Here is a 24,279-nt window from a genome sequence, read left to right on the forward strand (position 1 = left end):
GACCTCAACAACGGTACATTCCGGCCCTACAGGAAACCAAACGACATACCCCTATACGTACACAAGAGCTCAAACCACCCCCTCTTATACTCAAGCAGATACCATCAGCTGTAGAAAAAAGAATATCAGGGCCTCACGGGCCTATTAACATTGGGAAAGCAAGATATATTCATTCGAGCCAACCCATTGCTATTTTTTTTATTTTGATATGGCTGATTGACAAAGTGTATGCATATGATTGTCCATCTAACACTGATTCTATTTTTGGTAATTACTGAACTTCCTTTTCCCAAATTGGGAAGAAATATCACCAATTTTGGACTATATTTTGACTGGCGGAAGGATTAGGGCTATTTTACTGTTTGAGGTAATGAATCTGCTCCCCCCGACGATGTCTTTAAACACGCCAATTTATTTTTAAAATGAGCCGGTCGAGGGACCCTTTTCTGGTCAGATATGGATTGCCAGATATATATCCTATCCACTGGTAGTAAACATTCGACCCCCGAATTTCATCCTTATTTTTTATGAATTTTTTAAAGTGCCAATTTAACACACGAGTCTATGGGGAATGAATTAGGCCTGTGAGACCTCTGGTCTATCGTCAAACGAATGCATCTTCAAAGAAGCAGCGCCCCCGTACGACGAAGCCCTGAAAATAGCGGCTTTGAAAGGGAAATACAGTATGAAGAACAAAAATGCGAACGAATGGGGCAAACAAAAAACACAGAAGAAACAGGAAAAGAAAAATCACGTGGTTCAAACCCCTTACAACGCAGAGGTCAAGCAAGACAAACGTGGGCGGCAAATTCCTGAAGCTAACACTTTCCGAAGGGTAACAAACTGCATCAAATATTTAATAAAAATACAGTTAAAATCAGCTACAGCTGCTTGAGAAACATGGATGCAGTAATGAAATCACACAACCAGAGAGTCATTAAACAAGCCAAGACTAAAGAGGAGGAGCCGAGGCAGAAATGTAATTGCCGTGTAAAAACGCAGTGCCCACTGCAAGGGAGATGCTTAGAAACGGCCCTCGTCTACAAAGCCAGCATCCTACACGAAAACGAGGAAAAATGCTACTATGGTCTTGCGGGTTGTACATTCAAGGACAGATAAAAGGAATCACATCAAATCAATGAAACATGAAAAATACAAAAATGAAACTCAACTCTCTTATGGAAACTAAAGGAAGCAAACACCAAATTTGAATTAACGTGGGGGATAGAGAAGAAGTCTAACAGTAACCTAAGCAAGAGTGGGCTCTGCAATCTCTGCCTAGAATAGCAAAAAGTGCCTCAACAAAAGATCAGAAATAATATCAAAGTACCTCCAAAGACACCGGCCAAGACCCCCCAGAAAACAAGTCAGGTGTGACGACACTTCGCAGCACGCAGACACAACCAAGTCGTCAAATCATCAGTCTGCCTGAAGAAAGTCATTGTGACCTTTGAAAAGAACGATGTCAAATGGCTCAACTTGCCCCATCTGTGGGGTAAGTTGTGCTACCTTCTGGGGTAAGTTAAGCCACAAAAACTATGTAAAAAATGTATGCGGGAAGAACTGGCATGTCAACGTTTTATTTAAAGACTTTTCACTTGCTAATTCTCTATAAATGCTAACATCCTCTAAAAGTAAAAGAACTGTCATATGAATTTGCTCTGTTCTGCCTCCATATCAATGGCTTTTAAGGTTTATTTTTATTTTTTATTATACATTACCATAAGAATTACCATGGCACAACTATTTTCACATCCACACATTTCTTATGCATCCATCATGTAAAAGACTATGACAAGAATGAGAATCCATACCTGGACTAACAATATTGTTTTTATTTCCTTGTTATATTTAAAGACGTGTGTGGGTAAAAAGCACTTTTCTATATCACACCATTTTTTTACTTTTTTGGATGAAATTTGTATTTTTCCCTCTACAAAAGTACTTTTTGTTTCAAAGTTGAAAACAACGTGGTGGGGTTAAAGGTTATGTAATGGGTCATCAATGCATGACACCACCACGATGTCCGACTCATTCATTATTGGCCTGGGGGTGGTGGCTCAACTTGCCCCTATGCTCAACTTACCCCGCCTTCCCCTATATGAATGAATGTAACTGTTTTGGCGTTTTGACAAACTATACAGTGCGTATAAAAAAAACGGGACAGTTTTGAAAAGTCTATAAATTTTTTTTTTCAAATTATTATATCTATATTTTGATTTTAATAGATGCTCTGAGATGTTATCTTTGAAATGCCATTTAAAAAAATAAATTTTGTTCATGCTTGAGCGAACATGGGACGTTTTTGTCGGGGGTTCAAAAAGAGGCTTGCGCCAAAATGGCAGAAATAAGAAATTTGATGATTAGACTTTTGCTAATCAGCAGACCTCCTCTTAATCTTTTCATTGTCTTTGCCATAATTTTCGAACTATGCTGTCAAATTTCGTTTACAAATTTATTTATTTACCTGAATTAGTTTGTTTTTCATTTAAATTTCTTTTACCTTTGAATTTTCCTTCATAAGTAAGAAAAGAAGACTTTTTGTCAACCCAAGTAAGAAGATTTACATTATTAATTGGGAGAATTTGTAATTATTCAAATCCTTTTATGTGAAACAAATTATGTTATGGTACCTATAAAAGACATGAATCCTATTTTCAAGGGGTGTACTGGAATAGCGGTCCATTCTCTGTCTTCCAACCTTTTTATATTTGTGATTTTCATTAGCGTCTTTAAAAGCTCAACATACTTAAATACCAATAAATTAAGGTTTAATAAAGGTTATCTTACCTTTTGTGTTAATTTAGAATGTCCGTGCCAGTTTGGCGGTTACTGTGACTTCACTGAACACACATGCCGCTGTCCGTCGGGGCGATCCGGGTTGCTTTGTGAAGAAACATGCCCCTTTGGGACGTATGGAGTTGAATGCGTGCAGAGATGTACATGCGGTGATGGGGCCTTGTGTGATCCATACAGTGGATTATGTAGCTGCCAACCTAATCAAAGGTGAAAGTGATATCATTTTCTATTGAAATTTCTTTTGGTATATATTTGCTGTGAAGTGTAGAAAAATGAGAGAGGAATAATTATCAATGAAAGTTTCGTGAAATCCCATCAAATAATAACGGAGATGATTTTTTCCCCCGGTTTTAATTTAATATTGAATTGAAAATGTCACCTGTTCATTTGATATGTATATAAATATGCATAATTATGTATATTATTTTATACAGGCTTCTATGTCAACAGAAGCTCGCATGTGACATCCCAGATGAAGTCCTATATATCAATAAACCAGAAAAATTATAACCATATTATATTCCTTTCTTAAATAGAATTTAATTAGTATTTTCTCTAATTCCGGTGCTTCCCCTAAACTTCACCTTTTTCATTCGATATAGATATTACGATAATAATGTAAGAAAATGCTTGAATAGCAGCACGACACCAACGTCTGTGATTGTTAAGGTTATTCGGAGATTTACTTAAAATGATTTGCTCAAAAATATTTCGTTTCTTTGTCAAACTTCTTAAACTGTCAATTTTAAATTGTAAGATATTCCCAAATTAACAGATAGATAACCGTTGAGACAGAACGCAATACGTTGGTATAGTCGTAAGCTGAGTAATTTGAACGTTGGTTGAATTAATCACACAAGGTGTGGTATAATGAAGTATCACCTGAAGCAACATCAATCACATGTAACATTCCATTATATCAATCTAATTTGGAATTGATGTAATACGAGTAGGGGAAACCTCCCTCGAGTGTCACTCTTAACTGTTGAATAGAAAAAAAACAGTGTCGTTGCCCCTGTTTAATATCTAAAATTAAACAGGGGCAACGACATTGTGTTTGGATGGGGAGGGGCTAAAATTTCTAAAATGTGAGATTTTTTTTGGGGGGTTGTACATGTATATTACATGGTAAATGAAATCTCATTTCCTTTTTTATATTTCTCCCTCCCACTCAATAGACATAAGTAACTGGGCCTGTGAGGGGGGGGGGGGACGTACTTGCCCTGCTGCCCTTACTTTAAATCCTACAAGCCCCTGTCAATTACAGTATTCGGAGGTGTACTGCTGACAGTCAGGTTGGCTAAACGTACGATGTAATCGTATAATCGAATCGATTGTAGTAATTGTATCATCTTCTTATCTCAGCTGCATGATTTGCCGAGAGGGGTTCTACGGTCCCACGTGCAAGTTGACCTGCCCATGTGACGTAGGAGTGTCATGTGACTCATTTACTGGACGTTGCTTGCAAGGTAAGAATGATGCGTTAAAGACACCCCAGGGGGGTGGCTGTTTACCGTATTTCACTTTTATGTTAATAATAATAATAAACAGTTCTTGTATAGCGCATATCACGATTATGAATAGTGTCTCTATGCGCTTCCAAAGGACTTGGATATTATTGGATCTTATCATGTTATAAAGTTATGTTATATGGCTAATTCATCGTATATTTCCATGGAAATGAGAAACTATTGAGACGAATTAGAAAAAAATATACAAAAGTTGTTTTTTTCTTCGGGAGCAACAGCAGTTTATATCAAAACATAATTAGGCAAACGTAGGAGCGAACCAAAATAACAGTTATACCTCGGTCACATTTGCTCTACGGCGGCCGTACGGCGAGTCGAAAACAGCCGTTTTATCCATTTTTATTCAGACCACGTATATGTAGCTATTACAAAAAAATGTTAAAAAACGGCTGTTTTCGACTCGCCGTACGGCCGACGTAGAGCAAATGTGACCGAGGTATTAATAATCTTGATGATCTTTTATTGAAAATTGAAATGAATTAATTTGGTGCACATTCACTGTAAAAAATGAAGTGCTAATTCAGCACTTACAGTGCTTGTATAGTGACTGCACTACGAGTGCTGATTTTCTAGTTCAAATTTAAACTAGAAAATCAGCACTCGTAGTGCAGTAACTATACAAGCACTCTAAGTGCTGAATTAGCACTTCATTTTTTACAGTGTTGTGGGTGGAGTTTGATTAATATGTTTGCATATTGTCAGGGGTCTGGGAACGATTTTGAAGATGGGGTGCTAGTTGGGGTGGGAGGTTTTCAATCCCAAATGAAGGTGATTTCGGTCAAATTCTTACATTTTAACGTACCAACCTAATTTCCAGGGGTGCTGCCTATGATGTATATCTTACGCAGCACCCACGTTTCCTGTAGAGCCATGCATACTTACATTTTTTAGCAGTTTCAAGGGCATTTTAGCATTAAGCACGAAGGACCACGAAAAGAACACAAAATATGACAGTTGGACATTACCAACGAACGCTTCGTGTGACTTCATGTTTTATATAAACGCAAGTGATACGCACATGCATCGCACCTCCTCTACGTGCTTCTTACGGCCAAATGCACAACAACTTGGTAGGCTTATGTATCTTTGTCACACGCACTCATGCCGATGAAACCGACTCCAGACAAATCGAAGTTATGGTGTATTTTCAATGACATATCATGGGTCGGTTTGGAGCCGGTTTCGTTGGTGTGACTTTAGCAAAGGTACATGCACATCCAAGCACTTCCAGTGAGTGTGCCTAAAACGGTATCAAATCTCCAGTAGAGCGAATGCATACTAGTACTTGTTCTGGTAAATCCTTTGCTTACCAGACATAGTCATTGATGGCTACGAACAGTCTCATTCGCATAGTATAGCCGAAAATTTTCATGTCAACTTTTCTAAGAATCGTACTGCCAAGAAGCTTCCATGGTACCGTACCTTCACTGGAACCGGATTCTGTACAATGGCATTACGTCGGTTGGACGATATTATTCAGATCAGTGGTTGGACGTAGACTGTGCCTTACAGAAAAGTTGCATTCATTGAATTAATACCGCCGGGTACCAATTCACTTCACCTTGGTTGAGTGCAGCACATTGTGGATCAATTTATTGCATAAGGAAATTACGCCATAGCTGGGATTCGAATTCTCCACGCTGTTCCAGAGATGAAAGTCAGAAATACCAGACAACAACATTTCACTTAAACATGAGTAATAACATTTGTTTCAAATAATTTTCCAAAGGAGCCTTGATCAGATATCACCACCATCGTTCCTTTCCACTTTAAATGTTATTAATTCATTTATTCATTTTTGTGGCAGGTCCGCAAGCAAGTGGAGGAAATTTCTGGACAGATTTCTCCATCAGCGAAATGGCTGCCATTGCACTTGGAGCTGCACTTCTCGTTGTCATGGTGATAGGTGGCGCACTTCTCATTAGATCATGCTGCAAACATCGATCTTCACGGATGCTAACATTGTACGTGATGTTTTTCAAAAGGAAGTTCATAGTCACTTTTTAAATCGGGCAGGAAATTGAATATTTTTTTTAAGAAAGTACTAAAACACACAAGGCAAGGTATAAATCGGGTGATAAAATTTATTGGTCCTTATCATGCTTATAATATTTGGATTCTGGTGGTACTGAATGGGGACACTCCATTGATATCAATTAAGACTGATTGTATCTATAATAACAGAGGAACCTGGTTTCATGCTTTAATAGTCGTAGATATCGATGTGCTTATCAATCCCAAATAGTTATAGATATTGTGTAGCACAAATACTGATAAATGAAATTTTGTATAATAATTATTTGCCTATCCATAGTTCATTTTAAATTCAAACCGGTTCAAAACTTTTTTTTGGAGAATACTTAATCTTCAGAATTTCAGAAATTCACAATAATCGAAATTCAATATTATTGGATTTAATGTCTGTCAGATGTCAATCCGTATGATCAAAGAACTCTGAAAATGGCAACGTTTATATATATCCGTACTGCAAACCTTTATATTTAAAACAGTACACAGTCATTGTATATTTGTTACTTTATACAAAAAAAGCCAGCTATTTTCCTTCCCTTTTTATTATGTGATTTAATGTTTAACGGTAGATCGGGGGGGGGGGGGGGGGGCTTGTCGACACGCATGGTGAATCTTGTTATCTTTGGCTGTCCAGTAACCAAGGACGCTAAATCATATGTTGTTGATAATAATAGGAAATAAGGCTCATCTGAAATGGGCCCAAGGTGATAATGAGTCACGCTTTATTTTATTTTCACCGATATTTCCTTTCCAACAATGAGATCAACATATCAAATTGTTACGTAGCCATATTGAAGCCATTTCCACGAAGAAAGTTTATTTTCGTTCACCCTCTAACCATAGAAGTTAGTTTTTCATGAATCATCAAGGATAATCATGAAAATCATCATTTGTGTTGAATGTTGTTGTTATCATGACTTTCAAATGAAATTATCAACATTGACAGAATATCACAAAATTACCCCTTTGGGCCCTTTTCGACGAATTCCCCATTTGCACGACAATGAACTCGTGATACTTGACAAACAGAACTTTGTTTTGCCACTTTTGTTTAGCATATCAATTAAGAGAAGAGAGGGTACATAATATGTTTTGAGAATTGAGATACAGCATGTAGATTATCAGGGAAAGACAACATGGATGAGTTTGACTGTGTGATTATTTTCTAATGAAATATTGCAATTTACCATCAATATCTGGAAAGGACAAGTCATCGGGCAAAGTCATTACATAATTAGCGATGAAAGGATAATAAGATAAAGACTAAGATGGCGGTTTTGATGAGATAGGGGCCGCGGAACAGGGGGGATGGGGGGTGAATGGGCTTCAGCACCCACTTTTATCAGTACAAAAGTCAAGCATAAAACCGTAACAAATATGACCATCATATTGGGATAAAAAAAATAGTATTAACATGAGTTCATTGTTAAGACCTTTTTTTAGCAATGTTTTAAACAAATCTGCTGGTTTCTCGTGGAATAGATAAAGGTCAGTTTTGATAATAATTTTACGGTATTCTGATGCTTAGTCATACACCACGTAAATATCAGTTTGATCTTCTGGTGAAAAAAATATAAACATTATTGGGTAATAAATGAAAAGGAAATGAAAGAACATGACAAAAGTTGTATTATTGGAAATCGATTGCTTCACATAAAATAACTGTGATAGCAAACTGAATATCGAATATAGTATAAGTCTAATGTAACGCAGATGATGTGTTTAAAGGTGGTTTACTATAAGCTTAATGTTGAAAATTGAATTCGAGTGATTTTACATTCCTAGCAAGAATAGGTCAAAATAATCATTTGTTTTTGTGGTCGGGCACATATTCACCAAGAAATTGGTTACTTTGAATCAATTATCAATCACAATAATAGCCGTGCACGGGTGTATTCTAACATGAGCGTTTGGGTTAAGGTAAGATATATTTGTTTAAATTAAGCTTATAGGGTAATACTAATAGGGTTTGAAAAAAAATTGTATATTAGCCCTAACTACATGACGTAGTTTTACGATTACGATTAAGGAGAAACGATTTTGGTTCATCAAGAAATTATTGGTATAATACAGACCATCTTCCGTGAGAGCATGGCAGACAGCTGATTTTTCGGCCATGACTGTTATGCACCCATGTGAATACAGTTCATATTTACATGTACGTCTACTCATTATGTTTTACTTTTTTGAATGAAAATTTGGTTTCATAGAAAGTTCATCTGACCATATTTTCATAGACTAAATTGTTTTAGACCAAGTGGTTATGGGTATAGCCTAAAATGAAATCAAACATATTATTATGGGCTAGTAAGTAGACGAAGTAAAATTAGACCAGGTGGGATGAGACCAAAGTAATGAAATGTAGACGAGACGGATGGCAATTTCCCTATCGATACGGGCTATAGTGTAGAATAAATTCATAGTAAAATCGATGTCATATAATGACCTTATATATCTTTCCTTCACCTTTCCTCTCACACAGGACTCGCCTTCCGTCTGATGAACCGTGTAGATACACTGTTGATTCCGGTAAGATTACTGTCTATAAAAGGGCATATGGGTTCAAGCTCTTGCTGTAGGTTGGGCATTAAATGGTTGATTTTTGATTTGATTTGAATTTAATTTTCTTTTACATAACAATATAATATAACATAGATGTAACAAACATTTATTGACAATAAATCAGGTATAAATCATTTAGCATAAAATTAATAGCAGATGATGGATTGCCATAGTAAGCAAAAAAATGCTTGAAAAATATGACAAACCGAAACATATTTTAACCATATAATCATATTATGAGCAGAATGGACAATAACAAATTATTAAAGTATCAATTAAGTATAATATAAAAAAGAGAAGAACAAAATCTAACAAGCCAAAACTTGCTATAATATATATAATCAAGTTGAGTAAAATATGTGTGAAGGAAAATCACCTACCCCAACTATCATGACTATATACGTACGTCGACAAACGAGTCGATCGATCATTGAAGTCTTAACTGTATTAATTTTTTATCTTCAGGTTTATTCAAATGTCCCTCCCATGACAGGTATGACGCTATCAAAAGGAGAGCATTAGGCTAGACATATTCTCAGAAAATTAGATGTGATTGGCTGTAGTGTGAATAAAAGTGGGCAATCGCGAACGCATGCAAAGTAAAGGAAGAGTGAACGTTTCATATAGGGATGGATCCTACGACGCGATGTTCTAGAGCTCAAACTACAGTTGCACACCATTATATATCTTAACTGAATCTAAAAAGAAGCACTACCAAATGACCAGGAAAATGGAAAACTAAAAACTGCCACAACCAACTTTGGACACCTCATACTCCCTAATAAAAAATACCACTTAAAAATGAGAAGATTGGGATAAGATACCCCGTAAGAAAATGTCTCCTTGGGTAAAAGACTAACATTTTTATATTCAACTAATTTGTCGTTTATTCCAAATAGGTCATAAAGCAACATTGAAAATAATGAAATGAAAATTAAACTCATTATTTGGTGAATAAATTAGACATCCTGCTTTAATAGTTCGAACTTTTGTTTTCAAGAAAGTGTTTTCAAAAGATGAATATTTGTCTTTTTGAAATAAAGATACATTCTGATGATCCTATAAGACTTTGGCAAAGTAAGAAGTAATTTCGAAAAGGTTTGATTAATAAAGCAGTGGCGGATCCAGGGGGGTGGCGCAGGGGGCGCGCGCCCCCCCTAATATTTGAGCGGCGCCGAAGGCGCCGCTCAAAAAAAAAATAAAAGAAAGAAAAGGCGCTGCTTGAAAAAATAAAAATAAAGACTATCCCCCAGCAAAGCACAATCATATCATCTTCCTTATCTTTTCTTTTAACTACCCTTTTCCCAACAACTTCGCCGGTTAAAAATAATCAGCAGTGCGCTGCCTGCATATAACTGGCGCCAATCAACAATAATCAGCGCCACCTTAATCTAAATTGGCGCCGGACAAGAATAATCAGCGCCATTTGGTTATAAATCGGCGCCAGTCGAGAAAAATCCGCACTGCCAGAGTCTTAACCGGCGCCGATTAAGGATAATCTGCGCCACCTAAATCTAAATCGACACGAGATAAGAATAATCGGCGCCATCTGGTTATAATTCGGCGCCGGTACAGAAAAATCGACGCTGCCTGAGTTCTTAACCGGCGCCGATCAAGGATAATCAGCGCCACCTAAATCTAAATCGGGGCCGGACAAGAACAATCAGCGCCATCTGGTTATAAATCGGCGCTGCCAGAGTCTTAACCGGCGCCGATCAAGAATAATCAGCTCCACCTAAATCTAAATCGGCGCCGGGCAAGAATAATCAGCACCACCTGGTTAAAAATCGGCGCAGGTAAAGAAAAATCGGCGCTGCCTGAATTCGTAACCGGCGCCGATCAAGGATAATCAGCGCCACCTATATCTAAATCGGGGCTGGTCAAGAATAATCAGCGCCATCTGGTTATAAATCGGCGCTGCCTGAGTCTTAACCGGCGCCGATCAAGAATAATCAGCTCCACCTAAATCTAAATCGGCGCCGGACAAGAATAATCAGCACCACCTGGTTAAAAATCGGCGCCAGTCAAGAATAATCGGCGCCTCCTGGTTCTAAATCAGCGCCAGTCAATTATGAATTGCCGCTGCCTGAATCTTACGTGACGTCGGTAAAAATAATCAGCAAAAATACTTGTTCTAAATCGGCGCCGGTCAAGAATAATCAGCGTCCCCTGGTTCCAATAAATAGGCGCCGGTATAATAATGAAGAAGGCCCATATTGCCAACCAATTCTAGATCGGCGCCGGACAAGAATAATCAGCACCACCTGGTTAAAAATCGGCGCCAGTCAAGAATAATCAGCGCCTCCTGGTTCTAAATCGGCGCCAGTCAATTATGAATTGCCGCTGCCTGAATCTTACGTGACGTCGGTAAAAATAATTAGCACTACTTGTTCTAAATCGGCGCCGGTCAAAAATAATCAGCGTCCCCTAGCTGGTTATACATTTTATTGTTGAATGGTCATAACAAAGCTTATCGCATGCCCTTACAGAGTGGACTGGGGCGGGGCGCGAAATTATTTTTCCCACCGAGTTCTGGACCAACATATGAATATTCATGACTTGCGTCTTCGGATTAAGAGTACGCATGCGCGTGGACTATTAGCATCGTCAAATTACCGGTACTCTTACATAGTTACATATGCCTTATATATATCCAATTCTTAAACACTTTTCAAACTAGCTGCCATTAATGGCAAGACATGTGCTAGGCTAGGGCTCGCTTAGGCTAGCGCATTAACTTTACCTCAAATCTGGACCTGTCTAATGCCTAGTACTAATCAGTGTTGTAGTGCCTTGGCCTTGAACATTCAAGCCTTGGCCTTGGCCTTGAGGATTTTGAGCCTTGAAATTTCAAGGCATTTTCAAGGCATTTTCAAGGCATTTTCAAGGCATTTTGTATTATGTACTTTCATTTGTTTTATAAGTAATTATAAATGTTTCAGTTTTTTTTATATATTTAATGACACTAATGGTCAATACTACCAGTCACCAGTAACATCAGCAGCAGCAGTAGTATGTGTACTAGCAGTGTCATCAATTGTAATTGTCACCATTATCAAGAATTTTCAAACAAAGAATACATCAGTTATGAAAAATAGCATTATGTATTGGTAATGTGTTGTAATCATGACTAATGATGTTAATGACAGTAAATAATAATGATCAAGATCAAGATAATAGTGCTTTGATGACAAGAATAAATTTGACATCTGACTGCAATTTTGACAACAATATTCATACTTTAAACATAGCTAACACTAACGCACGATAACAAGGTTGATTTCTATTCCATTAGGATTTTCCTTGTATTATTTTCTTTGGCCAACAAGAATGAAAAGATTTGGTAAACTTGAACACAGTCTTTAATTTTGTCATATCCAAATGGGTTATGTCAATGGCATGATGAGCCAGAAACTTTGAGGGGCCAAGTATGGCATATAGAGCAAAATTTCTGTCAAAAAAAAGAAGAATTCAAAGCGATTGAAGCGAGCGAGTGAACAAAATTTGTCCCCCTCTTTCTATAGGAAAAGCTAATTTTGCGATAGATTGTTTAAAAAATAATATCACATTTACTCTATCTTTTCATTTCCCTTCCCCCTTATCTAAGTGTATTCTTGGTGGTGGAACTTCTTCTTCTCTCTATCTCTTTTCTAAATTGTATATTTGTTTTGGGTCAGATTGACAAAACAAAGGGGGAAAATGTTTACTTCTTTTTAATCATATATCGTTCAACAGTGAATTTCATTTCTCTACAGTTTCAAGGAAATAAACAACGTATTTGTTTTTGTGTCAATATGGTTTCAAGAAATAATGATTAATAAAAAAAAAAGTAATTGAATAATTAATTATTATTAATATTATCAACAAGTATTAATAATTAATGATTGATTAACTGTTTAAAGAAATAATTAAGATTTACCCTCTCCCAACTAAGGGTATGGGGTGCGCCCTGTTTACTTTATATCCATTTGAATATAACTTTATTTTGTTAGTATTCTTTATTCTGTTTTTTTAAGGTAAAATAAGTGTAGAAGATACAAGAAATGAGAATTGAAATTTAAAAGTGGTTGTAAGCAGAAAAAAAAATGAAAGCTGACAAGAGTCCTAAAAATGACTCATTTTCAGTTTAAGCATTTAATAATTTTAACTTGCGTTTTGTGCTCTCTAGCCCCCCCCCCCCCCAAAAAAAAAAATCCCTGTAGGATTTTTATTTCCAAATGAAATATGCCCTTTTTAAAAAAGAAATATACCTTCTTTAATAATAAAACATAATACATTTTAGGTTCGAAAATCACAGATTTTGAATCGTGCTTGCATCAATTATTGTTTAGTACAGTACTAATCCTGCTCATGGTTACAAAAATGTATAGAATGTTGCTTAATGGTTGGAATATCACAAATTTTTGGCTGGCTTCCTGCACTCGCATCAATTATTGTACTCGTTCTCTTCCCGTTCACAAAAAAAAATGCTTAGAGTGTCCAGTTTTCAGGTTGGAATATCACAAATTTTTGAGCTCGCGCTTTGCGCTCACACTTTTTATAAGGCTTATGAGATTATTTCATGTTTATGTTGTTTTATAAGAATAAAACTAAGAAGTGACTGATCGGGAAAACATAGGTGAAATAATTTCGGGCCCCGTCGGGCGAAAGTCCGATCCGCCCTCGTGACACATACACACACACCGGAAAAAATGGCCGGTGGCCCCCCCCCCCGAAAAAGCAAGGACCCCCCAGTGCCCCCCCCCATAAAAAAAATCCTAGCTACGCCACTGCATTGCATGGAACGTATTATAACGTCAGGCACAAACTAACGTCAGTGATCTTGATCCCCGTCTTCCCCCCCCCCCCCAAATTAAGGATTTCTTAGCTGAAAAAAATTGACAAGCAAAAAAAAAAGATCTTCACGTTCAAAAGAGGGGACATAAGTCTTTTTTTGTTGCATTTTGACATTACAAATTATTGATTTGGCTTCTCAAAGGGGGGAGGGCACGTCCCCTGGATCAGTTGTAAATTGTCAGGGGGCAGTCTGCGCCCCCCCCCCCCTTGGTACACTAGTTGTTCCATGCTGATACAGCGTAGATCAGAGTCTAGATCTAGAGACTAGACTAGAACTAAGATATTTTTTAGATCTAGGACTGGTTCTGTATACGGACTAGAAATATTAAGCCATGTTAAATAAAATCAAACGTAAAGTTCGGAATTTGGTTCGAAGTTTTAAACCATGGCATTAGTCGGCTATTACTATTAGTATTAGGCATTAGACAGGTCCAGATTTGAGGTAAAGTTAATGCGTTAACCTAAGCTAGCCCTAGCCTAGCACGGTTACACTTCGTAATTCCGAAGGTTCGTAATTCCGAAACACGAAAATTGCCTTTACCTCGATGTTCGTTAATCCGAAAACGTAAAAGGGTTCGTTAATCCGAACATTTGTGGCGTTATTCCGAAGGTTCGTTATTCCGAAGGTTCGATAATCCGAAAACGAAATAAGGTTCGATGTACCGAAGGTTCGTTAATCCAAAAACGAAATAAGGTTCGTTGTTCCGAAGGTTCGTTAATCCGAAAACGAAATAAGGTTCGTTGTTCCGAAGGTTTGTTAGTCCAAAAACGAAATAAGGTTCGTTAATCATTTCGTTTTCGGACTAACAAACCTTCGGAATTACGAATCTCATTTCGTTTTCGGATTAACGAACCTTCGGAATTACGAACCTCACTTCGTTTTCGGACTAAGGAACCTTCGGAATTACGAACCTCATTTCTTTTTCGGACTAACGAACCTTCGGAATTACGAACCTTCGGAAATACGAACCTTCGGAATAACGAACCTTCGGAATATAACGAAGCTTCGGAATTACGAATGTATGCGGCCTAGGACATGTCTTGCCATCATTAATACTTGTTGATAATATTAATAATAATTAATTATTCAATTACTATTTTTTTATTAATCATTATTTCTTGAAACCATATTGACACAAAAACAAATACGTTGTTTATTTCCTTGAAACTGTAGAGAAATGAAATTCACTGTTGAACGATATATGATTAAAAAGAAGTAAACATTTTCCCCCTTTGTTTTGTCAATCTGACCCAAAACAAATATACAATTTAGAAAAGAGATAGAGAGAAGAAGAAGTTCCACCACCAAGAATACACTTAGATAAGGGGGGAAGGGAAAGGAAAAGATGGAGTAAATGTGATATTATTTTTTAAACAATCTATCGCAAAATTAGCTTTTCCTATAGAAAGAGGGGGACAAATTTTGTTCACTCGCTCGCTTCAATCGCTTTCTTCTTCTTTTTTGACAGAAATTTTGCTCTATATGCCATGCTTGGCCCCTCAAAGTTTCTGGCTCATCATGCCATTGACATAACCCATTTGGATATGACAAAATTGAAGACTGTGTTCAAGTTTACCAAATCTTTTCAGAATATCATGAAGACTTAAAACATTCTTGTTGGCCAAAGAAAATAATACAAGGAAAATCCTAATGGAATAGAAATCAACCTTGTTATCGTGCTTTAGAGTGAGATATGTATAAAGTACGAAAATTGTTGTCAAAATTGCAGTCAGATGTCAAATTTATTCTTGTCATCAAAGCACTATTATCTTGATCTTGATCATTATTATTTACTGTCATTATCATCATTAGTCATGATTACAACACATTACCAATACATAATGCTAATTTTCATAACTGATGTATTCTTTGTTTGAAAATTCTTGATAATGGTGACAATTACAATCGATGACACTGCTAGTACACTTACTACTGCTGCTGCTGCTAATGTTACTGGTGACTGGTAGTATTGACCATTATAGTGTCATTAAATATAAAAAAAAACAATTGAAACATTTATAATTACTTATAAAACAAATGAAAGTACATAATACAAAATGCCTTGAAAATGCCTTGAAAATTCCTTGAAATTTCAAGGCTCAAAATCCTCAAGGCCAAGGCCAAGGCTTGAATGTTCAAGGCCAAGGCACTACAACAATTAGTACTAGGCATTAGACAGTTCCAGATTTGAGGTAAAGTTAATGCGCTAGCCTAAGCGAGCCCTAGCCTAGCACATGTCTTGCCATTAATGGCAGCTAGTTTGAAAAGTGTTTAAGAATTGGATATATATAAGGCATATGTAACTATGTAAGAGTACCGGTAATTTGACGATGCTAATATTCATTCTGAGCAACTGAACGTGAATGCTTACGACCAGCACTGGTCGAGTCCACGCGCATGCGTACTCTTAATCCGAAGACGCAAGTCATGAATATTCATATGTTGGTCCAGAACTCGGTGGGAAAAATAATTTCGCCGGCGGGGCAGTTGCCCACAGAATGACAGATGTCATGAAATCTTTAATTCATTAAAAAAAATCCCAGAATCATACAAAAGCGTAGAGCAAATCCTTTAATTTTGATCTTATTTTCCAATGCTTTAATAAAAAGGTCAGTCACTTTTCTTCTTTACACATTCCACATTGTGCCACCTCTATGGCCTTTAGTTTAAGACAGCTACTACAGTGTTTTATGAAGATGATTCGATATTTTAGCCCAAAACTTTGCTAAAACCCGTTGCTAGTACCGGGAGTGTATAATTACGCAACCAGTCGTATATTGAGATTGAGATACACAACTCGTTCTTTATTTAAAATCGTGCTTAAATTATCCGCTTCTCAGATTGGAATATAAAAATTTTCAGCTCGCGCTTCGCGCTCGCATCATTTCTGTAGCAAAACCCCATCCTTTAATGATTAAATAGGTGAATAGAATGTCCCTTTTTCAGGACTAAACGTCAAAAGAACTCCCGCTTTGATTCGCAATAATCTTTTGCTGGATACAATCTTGTTCTTTATTACAAACGTCCATTAAACTGTCATTTTTTTCAGATCGAAATATCAAAATTTTAAGCTCGCGCTTCGCGCTCGCATCTATTGTTTTTTTAGATACCCATCTTAATCTTTGGTACCAAAAATGCATAGAATATCAAGCTTTCTGGTCAGAATATAAAGAAATTTCAGCTCGCCCTCGGCACTCGCATTATCTGCATGTGTAGTGAGATATGTATCCTCCTCATGAGTTACTATACAAACAGTCCTAAACAGGCACCTTTTTCCTGTTTTCAGGTCAGTATACTAAAAAATTTCAGCTCGCGCTTCGCGCTCGCATTAATTTGTTGGTGAGATATGTGTTTCTATCTCATGAGTCACATAAATATATATATATATATATATATGCATATGTGTGTGTGTGTTTGTGTGAGTTTGTTTGTTTTGTGCGAGCGCCTTTGGAAAGTTGATTCATGATTTTGCCCCCCAAATCTTAAAAAAAGGATCGACGCCCCTGTGTATATATATATATACATATAGTAAAAAAACTTGTATCATTATTAATATACAAAAGTATTGGCCTCATCGCAATAAAAGGGTTATTACACGAGATTTTGAAATCGCACATAACATGCATAATTTGTGTTACTATTTGCTTGTTTCTTTCTTTAATAAGTTTTTCAATCTCTCTCTATATATGTTTTAGAAAGATTATATGTTTAAATTGATGTATATTTCTGTTATAATGAGATATGTTTAAGTGGACTTCAGGGAATGGTCGTACGCAGCAAGGGGAAGGGGGGGGGGGGGGCACATTCGCGATCTGCTGTTGTAAAAAACAATTTTTTTTCATGAAAACTATGAAAAATGTGCAAATGTGAGATGTGCACCAAATTTTCTAGTCTTGCCCCCCCCCCGGAAATATTATCTGCGTGTGGTCATGCAAAATGGCATGACAGGAAATCCTACATTTTGAAAAGAGCATTTGACAGGGTCAGACTTTACCCCTTTTTCAACATTTTCTTTTATGGCGCCGGTGAAGTGCAAAAATATGTGCGCCGCTCGGCAGTGCGCCCCCCCCCTTTCGCCAAAAGCTGGATCCGCCTATGATAAAGCGATATGTATATAATATGTTAATTGTTTAAAAGATAGCAAGCGATACGACTGTCGAAGTGTTTTATTCAGGGAAAAAGGCTCACTTACTATTTCAGACGAAAACATTTCAAATGAAACGCTTTTAAAAGTGCAATCTCGCGTGTTTTAACGATCTACTTCCGCAATGATTCGTTTGTTATTTTTTCGTAATAAAACGGTTACGAATAAACTTGAAGTGGTCAAGGCTATCCCGATTTAACTAGTCTCCAAACAATGCATGTACATATATTTAAGGGCTTTCTAAATCAAACACGAACCAAAAAAAGACCTTTTTATGATTTAACTTTGTAAACACTCGATATTTTATGCCACGTGGAATCTCTGCACGATGTTTTGCCCCTCGCTGACGCACCTTCTCGATACCTGATTCACATAAACATTTGTATTTCACTGTTTTTTGCAGGTGCTATGCATTTTTTAAATATTTTCATAATCTGTTTTAAGACCCCTCCCGTGCATGCCATGCCTCCAGTGTAAAGTATATGCAACCGCAAATCTCACACAATGAATTCATTATCATAAAATATGAATTCCCATTTTCAAATTTAGTATTCATCACATGAGCCTTGGTATAAGAGTATATTCAATACTCGACAAGTACGTTTCTCATTGCATTTTTACAATGATAAATTATCTAAATACATAAACAGGAAAATCAAAACGAAACTGAAACAAATTTTAACTACATGTAGCATGGCAACATCGCATTATGATAATTTATGCATTTTGCCTGTATATGAATGGAAGGTACTTCAAAATTTTTTGAAGATTGGACAGACAACGATGATGAATTTTGCATGGCATTCCATGATGTATACTGGAGAATAGGTGGGGGAGGGGCTTGGGGCATTTGCCCCACCCATCGTCTTCTTATTTTGATTTTGAGTGGCGATTAGTCATATTTGACTATTGTCGCCATTAACTTTATCTTTAGAAAATCTCACTTCTCACATAATGACATTATAACTGTAGGGTTTAAAACTAAACACCTACTTGATGAGAATAAAATAATCAGTTTTAAAACAACAGCATAACTCAGGAGCTTAACAGCAAACATAACATATCAGGAACAGAAGACAGAGAATAACTAAACGAAGAGACTGGATCTGTAGTGTCGTATCTGTGCATATGTGTCTGTGCATTTATTAAAATACTCTCTCTATTTATACCTTTGGCCTTCCTCGGCCCACATCAAAATTGTTGCTACAGTAAAATAACATTATTTAAATCATCTTAAAGCTAACCAATGAAACTAAAGAAAATAGACGAACCCAACTAAAATGCAGTAATCCAATTCATAATATAAACCAATGAGGAATAAGATGAAATTGATAAAAGATGTCTGGGTGATTATGTAATAATGGCATTATAAACTAAGGAGTCAGGTGAGGGATGGAATGAGTGGAACACCTGAATAAAGAAGGAATGGAGAAGACAAAAGAGAATCAGAGGAAAAGAATCAAATGTGGAGAAGGATGAATGAAAACTGAATATAATTAAACTAAAATAACCTAAGTTCAGACTGCAAGGGCAGTGCTAATAAGAAATGCAAATGAACTCAAGTCTAGACGGAACATAAATGTAAAACAGCTGAAGAAAGCACAAGTTAAAGAAAATGAACAAAATAGGAAAATGACAAAATTACCATCCTAAATTACCAATATACAGTATTTATATGTTTTTTTGTTATCTTATGTATCCGTCCAATATAAAAAGGAAATAAACTTCACCATGAAATTAATTGTTGTAATTATTAATTATTTTTGTCTCAAAATTGGTATTAATAAATTCGCAAAAAACAGGACCACTATCTTCAGCCCAGTTCCAACTAGTTGTGCTTGCCATGCCCTTTCAAGATGCAATCATACCAGTCAGCACGGTACATTGTGCCGATTTTTCGGACATGCAAGGTCACCCGTGCATGGACGAGGGCGCGCTAGTTTACCTGTGCTTACAGATAGGTTAAACATTAACATATGATTTTTTTTCCTTATATATAAACAATAACACGGGGAAAACACTTGTGGGCTTGGTTAGTTATGTGCAGGATATATATATATTTTCCATAGTAAAATTACACCTTAGCATTATATAGATTTCTTACACATAATAAACAATATAATACTAGTATATCACTGATATTACTACTCCCTACCAAAACATTTAATTCGTGATTGAAATTATGTATTTCGGACAATGTAAAAAAAGTTCCACGACAAACTGGAAAAAGGATGAATGGAACGCAAATGAAAAGAAAAATCCTGAAAAATACAATTTTTAAATTTCATTCAAAATTTATTACAAAATTAGATATTCATGAAAAAGTCAAAATTTGTCTCAAATGCCATGTCCTGCCCTCCAAAATTTCTGGCTTATTGCCCCCTTATTGATATCTCCCCCGGCTATTGGTGTAATAAATATGAAATAAGAAAAAAAAATGGCTGTTAGCTAGAGTTAAGAATTTACCCTCTTACAATGTATTAATAACCTAAATTACAGCAAGCAACAATTAACTATATCCATGGACGCTTACACATACTCGAATTATAATAGTACGTTCTTACTTTCATGTTACATCATTATTCGAACTTACTCGCTGGCAAACGCACACAAACCATCGAAGTTACAAACTTCAAATCTCGTATCTAATGATAATGAGATTTGTCACGAACTTCAGTCACTAAACCATGATTTACCCAATTGGATGGCGATGACAATCATCTGTTCCAAACTATTAATTGACCCCACGTATTCAACGTTGAAAGAATCTTAGGTTGGTTGGATGCTGGCCCATTTACCCTTTCATAAACCCAATAAAACACAATTATGCGGCTAATAGCAGCATAATTTGGTCGTAAAATCAGAGGAGGACAAGAGTTATCCGCATTATTCTGATGCTGCTATTATCCGCATAATAGCAGCATCGGGACAAGATTTTGAGTTTATGAACGTATTTCCAAATAATGCGGATAATTGCCATGGTGCGGTCACAAGGTCACCCTTTTCCAACACAACCGCATTGGAGGGGGCGTGTTCAGTTGTCATGACGGTTATCCGCCTTTTTCAGGACGGGCGCTCGTAAAAATAATTTATGGAGTTTGTGAACGCAATTTTTATTGAATTATCCGCATTACTCTTAGGCGGCTAATTGGAGGATATGTTTTATTGGGTTTATGAAAGGGGTACAATCTGGTTATTTTTTCGGCCCGACTATTTTTGACAAATTCAAAATATTCGTGACCAGGGGGATTTCGATCAAGATAGATTAACCCCAATTACCTTGTACATGTTGTAGAGACCATCCTAGTCGGCTTGATCGACTAAAATGATAATCATGGCAATAGAAAACGAACACTGAATTGGTCTACGGGATATCAGTCTTATTTTGGTCGATGTACTGTCAATGTGTCCATGTTTATTTGAATTGACCCTTTCATCGTCTTCCCTTTGTGCTTATCACAAACTTGTTTTGTCACGCTGTGATAGAGTATATAAGAAAAGCAAAGAAGCTTTCGCTTTTCAGAAAATACCAGAAAAGGTCTTCATATAACTTTAATGACATTTGATCTTCTTCTTCTGTTATTCATTTATTAGACCATATTCCTGCTGCCACAGCAGTTACTGCCACCAAACGTCACTCTGCTGTCTTCCTGACTTCTGATGGAGATGCTAGCATCTACTGGAATCAGAGGGCGAGTCACTTCGAGCGACAACTCCCAACTATTCCCGGAGAAGGACGTCTCCTTCGGCCAGCCAGCGCACAACCTCTGATGAGGAAACATTACGAACGGCGCTCCCTACGGACTGAACGAGCACCGCGGTGCGTTTCGGTCGCATGCGGAGAAAAACTGGAGTTCTATCGCGAAACGCCATCAGACAAAACAAAATTACCTGTTAGACCTCCGAATGTTGGAAGATTGAGCGGCAGTGAGGGAAATTTGTGTTTACCGATGAGGCAAGAGAATTACGGATGTACAGCTAGTGCAAGTATTCCTGATTACAGTAGACACAGTCGTGTCGCCAAAAGAAATGGCAACTATGACCACTTGACACGACCGGTCAGTTGGGTATCGCGCTGTTCGCGTGATTCGTCACCTGAACCATCACCTGATGGTTATCATCGCCTAGAAACTCCACCGACGTTGCGTATCAAGCGAGGAGATACAAACAAAGAAAGACCGGGATCGTCGTCTAATGATCTCGATTTCCAGTCACTGCATGATTATGATCATGCTCCGAAGCTGCCACCGATGAAAAGGGGCCATCTGGAGAAGACGGACAGTGCACCATTGACCGACAACAATTACGAGGAGCCACTTAAGCTCTTACGAGACTCTAAACGAGAGAATCGAGTTCATGAAGACGACTTTAGTAAAATGACACGAGATGCCGAGTCAGAATTCAGAAGAAACGAATCCGAGACGTCCGGTGAAAATATGTACGAAGTTTTAACGGCACCCTGATAGTTCACGAAGGTATCATGACTCTCATGAGGTAGCTTTCGCACAACTTTGAGACTACTCTACCGTACCCTTTATCATCTAAACCTTGAAGGTGATACAAGTTTATACTTGTCTTGCCAAAGTAAATTAATGACTCTTTGGGGGCTTCACCTTAGTATTGACTGGCCATGCGCATGCTGATGGAGCTACTCAAGACGGTGTCACATCCACTTTTTTTTTTTTTTTTGGCGGGGGGGGGGGGGGTATTCATTTCGTTGTATTTGTGCTCCAGTCAATGATGCCATCCTCAAGATTCTGAAGATTTTATCTTCACAGACGAATTAATATTCATCCAATCAGGTGCACATTTCAGTAAACCTATATGACAGTTGTCACAAATCGATTCATGAAACGCTCTGGAGTGGCGATTATGACTATTGCGCAACGGATTTGGAAAATATAATCCTAGTTATTACAAGTTATCGATGTGACTGTACTTTAGCCTTATGTGAAAAAGGCACAAACAGGAAGATAAAAAAAATGGGCATCGGTTGATTTTAAGTTGAACCAATCAGAGTTTCAGCTCGATAGTTGATATGAAAAAAGGGAGCAATATAGCAAGAGAGAATACAATGCATTTTGATATATGTATATTGGGTGTGGGCACGTGCGTTTTCTGGGTGTGTATGTGTGTATGTGATTGAAAGAAATGTAGATAGGCAGAGAAAGGAATGAAGATGCCATTTCACAGACTGATGGTAATATTAAAAAAACAGCACGAATATGTATAGACTAGAACCCCTATACCTTTGGTTGAGGTTATGTAAAATGTTACTGGGATTTGAATCGAGAACATTGCCACCAGCAGACCCTCCACATTTCGATAAAAACATCTATATAGCACATTCCCGTATTATTTAATTATTGAAAATCCTTGTCGTATTAAATGCTAGAACATTACTTATACCACTTACAATCAACACATTCATTAATCAGGTTTGATAATTCCATTACACTGCAGATAGTAACTAACAACAAGATGTTATTAGCATCTTAAAAAAGATGTCATCTTCTCTGAAGCATTGTAAACATTATTGAATGGGGATGGGCCACTAAATAGTGCAATGTCCTAACTTCTAACCATGTAAACGACATTTTTTGGGGGGTCATTTGATAATTGTCTCACAAAACTATGCACATTTGTGTCATTGATGTAAAATTTGTCTTTGTATCCTTTAAATAACTGTCAAATATATAAAATCGTAAAATAATGTGATGTTAAAATGTTGCTGTAAATAAATGCTTCTTGTTTTTATACTGGAAACGAATGCCTGCCTACTCGTTTGATTTCAATGAGTATTAAGGCCACCGCACAAGACTGGTCCATGATCCCATTTTGGAACAAATCGCATTTTGCTCATTTTCTTTAATGATTGCAAGCCTTTATTTTGGAGAAAAGGCCAAATTATACCCTTTTTACACAGGATTTTCTTAACCCCGGACTATCGCTAACCCCGTACTATCCTTAACCCCGTACTATTTGTTTTTACTTTTCACAATGCCAAATTGTTATCGCTAACCCCGGATAAGAAATGCTTGCTTTTCACACACGAAACTCGCTAACCCCGGACTAGTGGTTTTTGTCGATCATTCGTAGTACAAGTACTTCACTCGTACCTTTTTACACACGCTAAAATGTCCTTAACCCCGTACTATAGGTGGGGCTAAATTGCCATTTAGCCCCACCTATAGTACGGGGTTAAGCTTAGCCCACTTTCGTTTTACACTAGCGATCTTAACCCCGTACTATCGCTCTTAGCACCGCAATTGCTGGGATAACCCTGCTTTTTTGCAGGGCCAAATAATCCCGTACTAAAGGTGGGGTTAGCCCACTTTGCAAAAATGCTGTGTAAAAAGAAAGTGGGCTAAGCTTAA

At 37.1% G+C, this 24,279-nt stretch overlaps 1 protein-coding gene across 1 annotated transcript; it reads left to right on the forward strand.

Moving 5' to 3' along the window:
- Positions 1-1,363: 1,363 nt before the first annotated feature.
- LOC129256260 (uncharacterized) lies at positions 1,364-22,585 on the forward strand. Its single transcript, XM_064095999.1, has 7 exons — positions 1,364-1,517; positions 2,808-3,006; positions 4,165-4,268; positions 6,136-6,292; positions 8,842-8,934; positions 20,402-20,454; positions 21,497-22,585. Exons 1-7 carry the CDS (start codon positions 1,463-1,465, stop codon positions 22,363-22,365), a joined length of 1,530 nt encoding a protein of 509 aa, XP_063952069.1. The 5' UTR covers positions 1,364-1,462; the 3' UTR covers positions 22,366-22,585.
- Positions 22,586-24,279: the final 1,694 nt, after the last annotated feature.

The sequence above is a fragment of the Lytechinus pictus genome, chromosome 3 (genome assembly GCF_037042905.1).
Source record: "Lytechinus pictus isolate F3 Inbred chromosome 3, Lp3.0, whole genome shotgun sequence".
NCBI classification, from domain to species: domain Eukaryota; kingdom Metazoa; phylum Echinodermata; class Echinoidea; order Temnopleuroida; family Toxopneustidae; genus Lytechinus; species Lytechinus pictus.

Excerpts from the sequence above, each read along its gene's own strand:
- LOC129256260 (XM_064095999.1), top strand. The coding sequence starts at position 1,463 with ATGTCAAATGGCTCAACTTGCCCCATCTGTGGGGTAAGTTGTGCTACC. Across the intron at positions 4,269-6,135 it reads TACTGGACGTTGCTTGCAAG|GTCCGCAAGCAAGTGGAGGA; the intron begins GTAAGAATGATG and ends TTTTTGTGGCAG. Across the intron at positions 20,455-21,496 it reads CACATACTCGAATTATAATA|ACCATATTCCTGCTGCCACA; the intron begins GTACGTTCTTAC and ends TTCATTTATTAG.